The sequence below is a fragment of the Bicyclus anynana genome, chromosome 15, assembly GCF_947172395.1.
Source record: "Bicyclus anynana chromosome 15, ilBicAnyn1.1, whole genome shotgun sequence".
Lineage (NCBI taxonomy): Eukaryota > Metazoa > Arthropoda > Insecta > Lepidoptera > Nymphalidae > Bicyclus > Bicyclus anynana.
The window spans coordinates 9,549,770-9,562,472 of record NC_069097.1 but is presented as its reverse complement, the minus strand read 5'-3'; the positions used below and the strand labels follow the sequence as shown (position 1 = coordinate 9,562,472).

Genomic DNA, 12,703 nt, shown 5'->3' with positions numbered 1-12,703 from the left:
ATAACAGGGGCGTAGCTATCACCGCATCGGCCATATAAATATTAAGGGCACCCTGGGCTCCAGGGGCGCCTTAAGTGGGAAAGCCAAAGAATTCTTCTTCTTCTTAAGGTGGCTCTCCGACTAGCAAAGGTTGGCAGTCAGTTTCTTGAACTCGTCTCTATCCTTCGCGAGGCGAAATAATTGTGCGGCGCTCGCGATCCCGGTCCACTCTCTGATGTTTCTCAGCCAAGACTTCTTCCTGCGACCAACGCTTCTTCTACCAGCAACCTTTCCCATCAAGATGAGCTGTAGAAGCTCATATCTCTCGTGTCGTAGCACGTGCTCTAGATACGCGACTTTTCTCGTCTTGACGGTCTGCAAAAGTTCACGCTTCTGATTGACGCGTCGCAGAACTTCGGCATTCGTCACTTTGTGAGTCCAACTGATAGCTAGCATGCGTCTAAACGCCCACATTTCGAACGCTTCTATACGTTTCCTGATGTCCTCTTTTACTGTACAGGCTTCACATACGTATACAAGTATGGGCCAGATGTAACAGTGCAAAATTAGTAATATTTAAATCACAATCTCACTTAATTGGTGCTTCGCGGAGGAAATAAAACAAGAGATTTTCGGGAATTTGCTCCCTCAACTAACTTTGATAAAGGGCCCTTCCAAAGCAAGCTACGCTACTACGTCATAACGTTCTAATAAATTCTTATTGTTGTATCCCATATGGCATTCAATTGTGTATGATCGTTTTCGATTTTGATATGCGACTCGAACAACAATTGGATGCGGAAAATTATTATTATATATATCTTTTTAATGCGTTGCAATAATTCCTTAGTTTCCTTAAACGTGTTACAGAGAGTTATTTGATTTAATGAAATATTTGAATTGACATATCAATGTTTTCGCTGTTTTACACTGTGTTGTTTGTTCCGCAGCGCTGAAGGTGAAACTCATGATGCGACGACCCTTCAATCAGTTGGTGGCGCAGGGAATCATGCCGCGTAAGTATTTACTGACGTCTTCTATACTTAATATAATAAAGAGGTAAAGTTTGTGGTGTTGTTTGGTTTTAATCTCTGGATCTACTGAACCGATTTTTAGAACTCTTTGACCACTAAAAGCCATGTTGTTTGTGGATGTAACCGGTTATATATTTTTCCGGTATTCTCACGGGAACGGGAACTACGCGGGTGAAATCGTGGGGCGTTGGCTAGTCTGTTCCTGTTGAAAATCCAAAATAGCACCTTAATCGCTTATTTCATTTAGTTTTTTTTATATAAATTAAACCACTTCAAATTAGATCGTGTTATTAAATTATACTAGAGCGTAAGAGAAAAATAACTAACCAAGTGCGAGTTGGACTCGCGCAAGAAGGGTTCCATACGAACGAACTGTAATTTGAGGTACCACAATAGACTTTTTAACAAATAGCACAGACTAAAAAATGTCATGATGGCAGTGACAGAGAAGACAGAGATGGCAGCAGTTTTTAATCATATTCCTGAAAGTATAAAAAATACAACAAGTATTAACACATTTAAAAACAAACTGAAAGCGTGGCTTGTCGAGAAGGCTTTTTAAAGTCAAGTTCGAATTCCTAGAAAATTACATTTTATGATATTTAATTACTTAATTGTAAAATGTAAAAAATTAAAAGTCGGGTTTGTTACAACACTTATAACTCAAGAAAAGGAGTTGAGTAGGGTATGGTAGGGTAGGTGTTAGGTGGAAGTAGGGAAGGGGTAGGGTAGGGGTAGGGTTGAGTAAGGGTATGGTAGGATAGGTGTATGGTGAGAGTATGGTAGGGTAGGTGTATGGTAGTGGGAGGGTAGTATTGAATGAGCCAAAGCAAAGCTTGACCGGGTCTGCTAGTTTATGAATAAATGACTAACTAACTATATATAACTAATATGACTATAAGCAGAACAATTAGCAATGAGCCAATCATGTAAATGTAATGTTGGTGAGGCGCCCAACCGCCTGCGCAAGAGCGCCGCGCGCGTGGGCGCAGGAATTTTATTTACGGTCCAAACGCCGCGGTTAATGAGATTTTCTAATCGTGCTCATTCCTTTGCATTTGCAATTTATAGTGACACTTTTAAGTCGGTTGGTTAGACACTGTAACATTAAAAAAAACTTATAAACTAATTTTATTAACAAACTAGTAGTCGCCGCGCGGTTTCACCCGCTTGGTTCCCGTTCCCGTGGTAATACGGGGATAAAATGTAGCCTATAGCCTTCCTCGATAAATGGGCTATCTAACAGTGAAAGAATTTTTCAAATCTGACCGGTAGTTCCTGAGATTAGCGCGTTCAATCAAACAAACAAACAAACAAACAAACTCTTCAGCTTTATATATTAATGTTGATTGTTGATACCAATGTTAATTAGTAAAATTAAATTTAAATGACATTAAGTTTGAAAAAAAAATATATTTACAACTATTTTTTATGTACGTTTTACAGCTTTGAAAACCCCACCAGCGTATTTCAAGCAACGGGTGCAGTTGGAGAGAGCAAAAACAGGAGATTTGCTCAAAGCAAAAATACAAAGTCGCCCAGATCGCCAGGAACTGGAGCGAAGACATATACTGGAACAAGTGTGTACAATTATATTTATTTGCATTATATTTTTAGAGCCATGATAGCCCAGTGGATATGACCTCTGCCCCCGATTTCGGAGGGTGTGGGTTCGGTGTGGTGACTGCAACAATGAAAAAATATCACATTTAGTTATTAGACAAGTTTAAAACACGCCATATTATAATAAATAAATAAAAAGTCTTATATTGACATATGAAATTCCAGGAAAGCCATGTGGATCCCAGTTTGGCCGAGAAGCAGCGAATGCTGAAGAAGGCGCGGCTGGCCGACCAGCTCAACGACCAGCTGTCGCACCGACCCGGGCCGCTCGAGCTCATCAAGAAGAACATCTTGCACACGGAGGAGGACATCGAGACGGCCGTCAAGAGCGGCGTGCTCGCGTTCAAGGCCACCAGCGAGGGCGCGTCGGGGCGCCCGCAGCACCCCTCCGCCTACTGCGGCCCGCCCGAGGAGCTCTCGCCCTCGCCCTCCCCGCCCGCCGCGCCCTCGCCCGTCGCGCCGCACGCCGCCAGCCCGCAGCACCCCGCGCCCGGCAAGGACAAGTACCGCAAGAAGTGCAAGCAGAAGCCGAAGTCGCGGTTCAAGTTCCACGAGTACAAAGGCCCCCCGAACGCTCAGAAAGCCTCCTCGCCCCCGGGCTCCGCGGAGACCCCGTACGAGTTACTCCTGCAACAACAGCAGCTGCTGCTCCAGCTGATGCTGCCCGCGTCGCCCGCCGGCTCGTCGGCCGCCTCCGTCGCGTCGGACACGTCGGACGTGCTGTGCGCGCTGTCGGCGCCGCCGCCGCCGCCGCTGCCGCCGACGCCCGCCGCCACGCCGGTGTCGCTGGCCGCCGCGCGCTTCGAGGACATGAAGGTGTCGGACCTGCGCGCCGAGTGCAAGCGGCGCAACCTGCGCGTGTCCGGCCCCAAGCCGCAGCTGATCGACCGCCTGCGCCCCTACCTCGAGATGCAGGAGGAGGCGCCGCGCTCGCCCGTCTCGCTCGCCTCGCCCGAGTCCAAGGCGGACTCGGAGCCGTCCGAGGACATCGTGCAGTCGCAGCGGCGCCTCATAGAGGAGCTGGAGCGGCAGCTGGAGGAGTCGCGACAGCAGCTGGAGGCGGTGAGGCGCGACGCGGCGGGCGCGGCGGCCAGCGACCAGAGCCGGCGCCTGCTGCAGGCGCACCTGTGCGTCACGCAGCTGCGCGCCAAGCTCGACGCGCTGCAGCAGCCGCCCGCCGCGCCGCCGCGCTACGTGCTGGCGGCGCCCGACGCCGCGCCCGACCGCCTCGTGCGCCTCTTCACCGTCACGCCGCCCTCCGCGCAGGGTGCCGACGCGGACGCGACGGGCGCCAAGTCCAACCAGGCGTACATCCTCAACGGCGTCAAGGTCGTGCCCATAGCCATCCTCCCCACGACGCACTACGAGCCGGAGCGCGCGCCACCCCCGCCGCCGCCGCCGCCCCCGCCGCCCGTCGCGCACCTGCCCGCGATGCTGCACGACGAGACCGACGACAGTCAGATCATGGACGACGTCCTCGAGATTCTGGTGGAAAACGGCGAGCTGCCGGCTTCTGCGGTTGGCGACGTGACGCCGAACAGATCGGTGGACGCGGGCTACCTCACCGCCGGCTCGGGCGAGTTCAGCCCGACGGACGTGCTGAGCGACGACATCCTCGGCGACTCGCACGTGCGCGACTCGCTCGCCGCGGACGAGCTGCAACGGGAGCTGGACGACATTCAGAACGAGATCATGAGCCACGCCGACTTGAACGCGATCGGCGACCGCTGCGTCGACTCGTCGGCGACCGACGTGGACCACGAACTGAACGTCGATCTGCTCGCCAACGACGAGTTCAACGCCAACTTCGGCGGCTCGGACTCCACTTCGGCGAATCACGACGACTTTTTCGGCAGATTCCTCGGTGAAACCGCCCCCGGCGCGATGGACGTAGACGAGGACGCGCCCGAGAGGATGAGCATGACCCCGCTCGCCGGCGACATCCTGGACCACTCGCGGCCCGGGTTCGTAGACATGAACGAGCTGTCGCTGCCGTCGTTCCACGAGGAGTCGCGCCACGACGACTTCGAGCCTCGGCCGTGCGAGTTCGACTTCAAGGACTTCGACCTCGGCGCGAACATGAACATGAACGTGGACGGGGACAGCTACGACTACATGAACGCGGAGCTGATCCCGAACCTGTTTGGGCGTGGGCACGTGCCGCAGTGCGACCCGGTGCTGGGCGGCGTGCTGCTGCCGGCGCCGCGCCCCGCGCGCAAGCACTACTCCTGGGACAAGATCGAGTACGACGCCACCTGACCCGCCCGCGCTCGTGCCAGACACTGAAGCTCTCTGACTACACCCACACCCAAAGATTTTATACTATAGATATGTCAAAACTGAGGCAGTGTGTTCAGGAAGTGTAAAAACTATATATACATAAGTATATTGTGAAAGTGAATACAAAATTTATGCATGCCTGCGCTCGGTGGAGTAGCTGATCGCTGTATTTGGATCATTTTGCGGTGATTTTGTAGGCACGTAACATATCTAATAGTAGAAAATCTTTGCCCATACCATGATCTCTTAGTACATCACGTCGCCAGTGTTACCCGCTCGGAAAACTATTCAGTGCCACCGGAATGGAATAACATAGCGGAGTTAGTTTTAAAGTGAAATAGTTAAATGATGTGACGCTAGTCTCGATTTCGCGTTCTTCCATGTTGGTGACTTACAGTGGAATTCATAGACATTGTAGGGGCACCCCCAGGGGCTCATTCAGCCGCTGATTGTCTAGTTTAACCTCTGTTTGTGAATTTGATACTTCAGCGGGTGAATGATACCCTGAGGGTGCCTTTATAACATCTATGAATTCCACAGTTAGTGAAGACTAGACGTAATATTAGATAAAAATTAAAACACATAGTGTTTGAAGTGATGTGTGGACCGGATGGATATTATTTGGTACTTAATATATGATACGTATGTTTGTATCGCTAGATGTTAATGTAGCTTAAGTGATTTGTGTTCTATTTATTAGCGTCGAGTGACAGTGACACACTCGGCTCACGTATTTATGATAAATCCATATTATTTACTGAGGCATATCTACTTATGTATATAATGAATGTGTTATGAAAAAATACTCAACATAGTTGTGGATTAACTGCATTCCGCCCGATGACTAAAAACTGAGGGGAAAAATATCGTAAGGGATACTCGTGTTTGAGGAGATGGAACCATCTTTGAAACAGTGTGGCGGCTGTGTCTATGCACAGTGGTAATGATCTAAGATACGGCATTAGAAATATATACTCTCATCTTTTATTCATTAGTACTATGATATTAATGATAGGTAATGTTCACAGTGATGCATTGCAAATTTTTCATACATTTTTCATACAAAATCTAGGAAACCATGACTAAAAAGGCAACCTAATACAGTTAAATTAAGCATAAAATAAGCTTTCATTGGAATAACTGATGTGGGTTTAAAAATAACATGTTTTATATCTGGCAACCCCACAGTTGCAGTGTGAAAGCAGGCAACCTTTACTTTTGGGTATATTCTAATAACTATAGTACGCGCGTTAACAACTGAGTCTTAGGGCCATAAATCATTTCTCTATATCTATCTCGCTTGCACTTATGGGTCTTATGGAGCCGTCTAGTGAAGGGTGTAACAATGAAAGACATATTATCGATAAGTAAAGTTTATTATCGTATCTTGTTCACAAAATTAAAAAAATTAACAATATTTGATTTAATATAATACATATTTCATATTATATAATTATTAACTAAATAAAATTAATCTTCATCTGAGTCTTCATCATCAGAATCTTCGTCTTCTGCCAAATTTATTATAAGCGGCGCGTGATCTCTAATTAGAGCTTTTTGTAAATCTTTGTTTTGAAGTTCTTCGGCATGCCTAACACATTTGGCCCAGTCTTCTCGTGTGACATTTTCTATGGCTCGGTGGAGGTGATTTTCGACATCTGCTATCTTGAAGGTATTATTATTCTTCGCAACTTCTCCCTTTACTTGTGCCCAAATTAATTCTATTGGGTTATATTGACAGTGATATGGAGGGAGCCTTATTACTTCATGACCTCGTTCATTTGCCAGATGGTCTAAAGCGTAGACCTTCTGCGGGTTACTGGCTTTTACTTTTCTTATTAATTCTTCAATAATTTCGTTGCTGGAATATGGAATCTTTTTCTTTGTCAACCATTCTTGAATTTCAGCTTTCCTCGTGTTTCTTGTGGGTATCTTTTCCAACTGTATCGAATGATAGCTTGCGTTATCGACAATTATAACTGAGGGCTCTTCAAGTAGATTCAGGAATTCGGAAAACCATGCCATATATGTTTCGCCATCCATTTCTGTGTGGTAATCAGCATCCTTTGATTTCACCGCTTTAAATATTAGCTTCGCATCTGGAACGAAGCCAGTCCTTGCAGAACCCGCATGGCAAACTATTAATCTTTGGCCTTTTCCCACAGGCTGATTCTTGAAACCTCCTTCATCGTTGCTTCCAAGCCACATCCTCTTTCTTGCATGGTTTTGATTAATCCATGTTTCGTCTAGATAGAAACGTGGTCGCTGATCGTTAGTTCTTCTAAGTAAATCCAATTTCCTTAAAAAGTCCATTCTAGCACAAACAATATCAGTTCTTTCCATTAAATATTTACGTCCTTCGCTATTTTTCTTATACTGGAACCCAACCTCCTTCAGTAGTATTCTCATTGAAGTGTTGCCGCATTTAAAATCGGGTAATTGTTCACGGAATTTTTCTAAAATTTTCGCCACGGATGGATACTCTCCATTCTCATAAAATGAAGCTACAGTTCGCTTCAACACACTTTTATCAAAATCGTCAATATTAGTGACGGTTTGTGGTTTCTTAAAATTTGTTCTTGGTATACAGGTACTGCCTGATTGTGATACTTCCGTCTTGATTCGGTCCACTGTCGCTCTGCTCACACCACAAACAAATGCGGCCATTTCACGTGGTTTGTTGAAATTTAGAGAAGCCACTTTATTCGGATCACTTTTCAATTCATTGAGAAACAGGAATACGTTGTGAATCAGTGTTCGAGCTTGAGGGCTAATATCGCCATGTAATTTCTTCAGATCAACGTTAGAAAATAAAGTATCCATAGTGCGCAACGAGTAACACATGAATGTATTTATTTAATTGCAGTAAACACATTTATAGCAAAAAAAATACGCAATGCAATTACATTAGAAACCGACCAATCAGAATCGTCCAAATCATTATTGACTCATCATTAGCACGTGCGCAGGTAGCCGTTTATCGATAATTAGGGTGCGCAGGTAGGCGCGCTGCACATTCCTATCTTTTTTGACTTTTATGACCGGACGACTCAGATGATAACGCGCATACTATAGTGTACGATTTTTTTGATTAAAAAATGAGCGAAGAAGATTAAAAAAATTAAAAAAAATAAATTAATACTGTTCAACCGCAATTTAACTAGACAAGCTATGTGCAATGTGTCAATGTGAATATTTTCCATCTTTTTTTTCTTTTGCCAATTAAAAAACAGATGAGGGTATAAATTTCTTATGTCGGATCTTGTACTATAAAATGTTGTTGACAGTCTATCTCTGCAAATTCTGCAAAGTTTCCCAAATCAATAAATGACATTCCAGTCTTGTTGAAGTGCAACTTGTGACACATCTGTACCCTCTTCATGATAAAATATTTCCATTAAAAATATGTTTATTTAAGCTCGTAAAGCATATGTTGTTGAGGGAGAGCAAAGTGCACGTTCACAAGCCATCGTCATGGGTGGGACCAGCTCGGGAACAATATTAGATATGATTCATTTAGAATTTAAACTATCGTGAGTGTTATACATATTAATTTATTAAGAAACACGACTAAAACTCACACAATACAATGTCAGAGTATGCCCTTAGTCATGAGCTGGTTCTTGCAACGCGGCACGATCCAAACAAACTTGTTGGGCATGCTGTGACGTTGTATTACATGAGTTTTAGCTGTGTTTCATAATAAATTAATATGGTTCATTTAGTTAACGTAGGGAGCAGGCTCCATGAATACAAACAATTATGCAAGCACCCTTACTCCATTGTTTGTAATTTGTACCTACATCTTCCACTTATTGTTTAAGTCTGTAGACCCTTCGTAAAGTTTGGTGTTAGTGTGGTGTAAATGATTCAACACAATGTTTTACTAATTTGTTTAATATTTATTTTAATCATAATAAATTATCATAAATATTGCATAAACGTAACATTCTTGAAAATGTATCATTCCAGTATATTGTCTAAAGCTTAGGATAGGTGCACCTTTATGGATATTTTTTTTTCTCAACAATGAAAGATTGTTTGCATAATTGTTTGTTAGGTAATTTAAAAAAAATATATATTTATTTTTCCTTATAGTACCTACTTGATTTTGTTCGAGTGTATTGATTAGTATTCTCATATTAGTTGGGATGTGTTTTGTTGCGTTCATCTTGGCTGATAAAACTGCAAAATCAAAATGTGTATGCCATTATTTGCATTTATATTTTTTAATTTATAAAATACCTTTTGCGACAACGAATGTGGCCTCACTGCCCCAATGTGCCAATGTTACAATACATACATAAAAAAAATTCAAATACATATTTCCATAAGTACTTTATTGTTATATTTGATAAGGTTTCTTTTGCCAGTGGTCTGAATGTTACTAATGTTGATAGATATGTGCTAGTACTTTGGGATATAACATAATCCCAAAGTACATTCACATATGGTTTGGTGCTATATATGTGTAAGTAAAATATATTGAAATACATTTATATAATTATAATATAATTAACAGCATAAAACTTAACAGTCATTATTATTAAACATGTAAACATTAACTTGATGAAGTGTTCGTCAGTTGATGCTAAAAAGTTTTAATTTCCCATATTGTCATCATAATGATTAAGTGATATATCACTGAGTATAATTATTATAAGATTGTTTCGTTTTGTTTTCGCTTTACTAAAATTAAGTAATATTCCATTATCTAAGTAAATTAAAACTAATTAATTTTCTAATTGCTCAGCCAAATTGTACCTATCCATTCTAGCCAATTATACTAATTCTTTAAAGATATATAAAACCTATGCAAGACATATTTTGCAGGTATATCTTTGAAGATTTCCTTAATTGAGTGTGTTGTAAGCTTGGTATACCAATTTTGAGGGTTAGTTTAAATTTATAATTTAACACAAGGAAATATGAAGTGAGATTAAAGTTTGATTATAGTGTACCTATGTATGTATGTATCTGCATATTTGTTATTGTTGTAAATTATTGTAGGAGAGTTTTAATATTTGTTTTCTAGTAGTTTATATTTGGAAGTGATATACAGTGCTGAATTTGAATAATTTAAGCTGTTTACAGTAAATACTAGTATATTGATAGGCTAGATAGGATAGCATATCGATAGGCTTCGTTATATTGCTTGTATATTAACCAAGTATTCTTGTATTGTACTCATATGTCTACCGTTTTAAATTATTTTTGATGTTAATATCATTGCAACACATAGTGTAATAATATACTTGTATTAATCAAAGGCAAACAATAGGTAATTGTGTAAAAACTATTTATATCTGAACCAGAAATTCACAATTGCAATTCCCTGTAAATTTAATAGTTTTTTTACCTTGCATATAATGAAGCCTTGTAAATAATTACCAAGCCTTTACTAGTATGTATAAGGAATTGTTGAACAAAACTTTTGAGATAAATGTTGTTTTATTTATTTACCTAAACCTTATAGACGGGGATCCCTAGAACATTTTGTACACCTGATTACTAACAAGCTAATTTTTCGTGAGTAGCTTCATCCTGATGAGATGATAAACTTTTTAATTTACGAGAATTTTTGATTCTGGTAGCTTACTGAGTTACCAGGAAATAAAAATTTCAGAGCGTCAGAACGAGATAATGTACCACGCAATTTGTATTATACTAGCGGACGCCCGCGACTTCGTCCGCGTAAATTTCGATGTCAACTTTACTACTACCCCTACCCTACCCCTACCACTACCCGAACCCTACCCTACCCAATCCCTACCCTACCCTACCCCTACCCCCATCCTACCCCTACCCTACCCCAATTACCCCTACCCTACCCTACCCCCATCCTACCCCTATTCTCCCCGTACCCTATCCCTTTCCTACCCCTATCCCACCCGTACCCCTATCTCACGCCTATCCTACCCCTACCCTACCACTTCCCTATCCTACCCGTACCTCTACCCTACCCCTACCCTACCCCTACACTACTCCTACTCTTCCCTACCCGTACCCTACCCTACTCTATAAATTCTCTATCTTACTCCTACCCTTAGCAAAATCGGTCCAGTCCTTCGAGAGTGGTGGTATGACCAAGAGAAATAGAGACTTCTATGCTAATAATATAAAGAGGTAAAGTTCGTGTGGTTGTAGGAGGTAATCTCTGGATCTACTGGACCGATTTGGAAAATTGTTTTACCAATAGAAAGCTACGTTATTTGCGAGTGTCATAGGCTATGTTTGATCCCCATATTCACACGGGAACGGGAACTACGTAAATGAAAGCGCCGGGCGTCATATAGCGGAATTTCTGCGTCTTTTAGAAATTTTGTATTATCTCCGAAACTATTTAAGTAATTAACATACTGTAAAGGGCAAATCTTATCTCCATAATATCCTTGTGATTATTAAATAATTTATTTTAATAAGGATTAAAGTTTAGTTGTATAAATAGTGAAGTAAACCTATGTATATAAAATTAATAATTTTTAAAATACAAAAGGTACTATATCTGCTAATATATAGAAGATAGATATATGACGTCGCGGACTTTTTTGTAGAACTTTTAAAGATACATAAAGTCTCTATACATTAATTTCAATTTTACACAATGGTTAAGGCAGCGCATGCGAATAAGTCTGTTTAAAAGGTTTTTAGTCCGACCTGTATGACAAAAACTGTGATAACTCGGCTAATAAATATGATACCAATATAAAATATAGCCTATAGCACTCTCCGATAATGTAGCATTCTACTGGTGAAAGAATTTTTAAAATCGGACCAGTAGTTCCGAAGATTACCCCATTTAAAAAATGTGACAAACTTACAAACTTACAAACTTTACCTCTTTATAATATTAGTATAGATTAGTATAGATATAGATATAGATTGTGGCTGGTAAGTTGTATATATATTAATTAATCAACAGAAAGAAAAACATCTGGCTAGAAACAACTTTGTTACTCTACCCTCCTCCATAGGATATTTTTAATACATTCATTAAATATGTTCCTTGATTCATAGTGAATCTGTGTAATAAATTTTGACGTTTGTGCTTTGTTTGTGGTAATCGTTCCCCATTTCTTTCAGTGTCTACCCTATATTCAATGTACTCTATGAGTGTCACTGTCAAGTCAACTGTCAGACTTCAAAAAACAATTATTGGTGTGAAATTGCGAATTGTGATTTATCAATTATTTCATATTAAATAATTAATAATCTATTCTGTAATTTCGGTATGATTTAATCGAAGTACATCAATATTTATATAAACATAGGTAGATTCGAGCAGGACACCGCAAGTCCGCAACTCTAGTGATGATATTAGCTGAAACGCTGTTGTTTGCTCTGGCTCTGATCGATTGTGGCGCTATATTGTTCTTATTAATTTACTACATCATTACACTATCTGATCTGGAATGTGACTACTTGAACGCCCAGGAGTGTTGCGAGAAACTGAACTACTGGTTGCTCCCGAAGTATATCGCCCATTCGTTTATAACTTTTTTATTGTTATTCCATGGCCAGATTTTACTCTTCATGTTAAACCTGCCCATGTTTATATGGACAACTTTTGAGTATTTCACAGTGCCGAGAGGTAACCTGGGCGCTTACGATCCAACTGAAATTAATAACAGAGGCCAACTGAAGAAGCACCTGAGGGATGTTATGATTTACATTGGATACTATTTAATATTTTTCTTCATTTATCTTTACTCTTTCATATTAGCGCTATTGAAAGGCGACCCTATCCGACGCGGAAGTGATGACGATATTGTGACAGAAATATAGCA

General features: G+C 41.5%; 2 protein-coding genes across 3 annotated transcripts in view; both read left to right on the top strand.

Moving 5' to 3' along the window:
* The window catches only part of LOC112043133 (proline-rich protein 36), a 74,871-nt gene extending 64,511 nt beyond the window's left edge, over window positions 1-10,360 (top strand). For both annotated transcript variants that reach the window (XM_052885764.1, XM_024078413.2), the window contains exons 4-6: window positions 930-995; window positions 2,460-2,593; window positions 2,802-10,360. In XM_052885764.1, the coding sequence (XP_052741724.1) occupies window positions 930-995; window positions 2,460-2,593; window positions 2,802-4,895 (2,294 nt within the window). In that variant the 3' untranslated portion in view covers window positions 4,896-10,360. The remainder of the gene's footprint in view (window positions 1-929; window positions 996-2,459; window positions 2,594-2,801) is intronic.
* A 1,659-nt stretch (window positions 10,361-12,019) lies between these two features.
* LOC112043132 (protein cornichon homolog 4) lies at window positions 12,020-12,701 on the top strand. Its single transcript, XM_024078412.2, has one exon. It carries the CDS (start codon window positions 12,228-12,230, stop codon window positions 12,699-12,701), a length of 474 nt encoding a protein of 157 aa, XP_023934180.1. The 5' UTR covers window positions 12,020-12,227.
* Window positions 12,702-12,703: the final 2 nt, after the last annotated feature.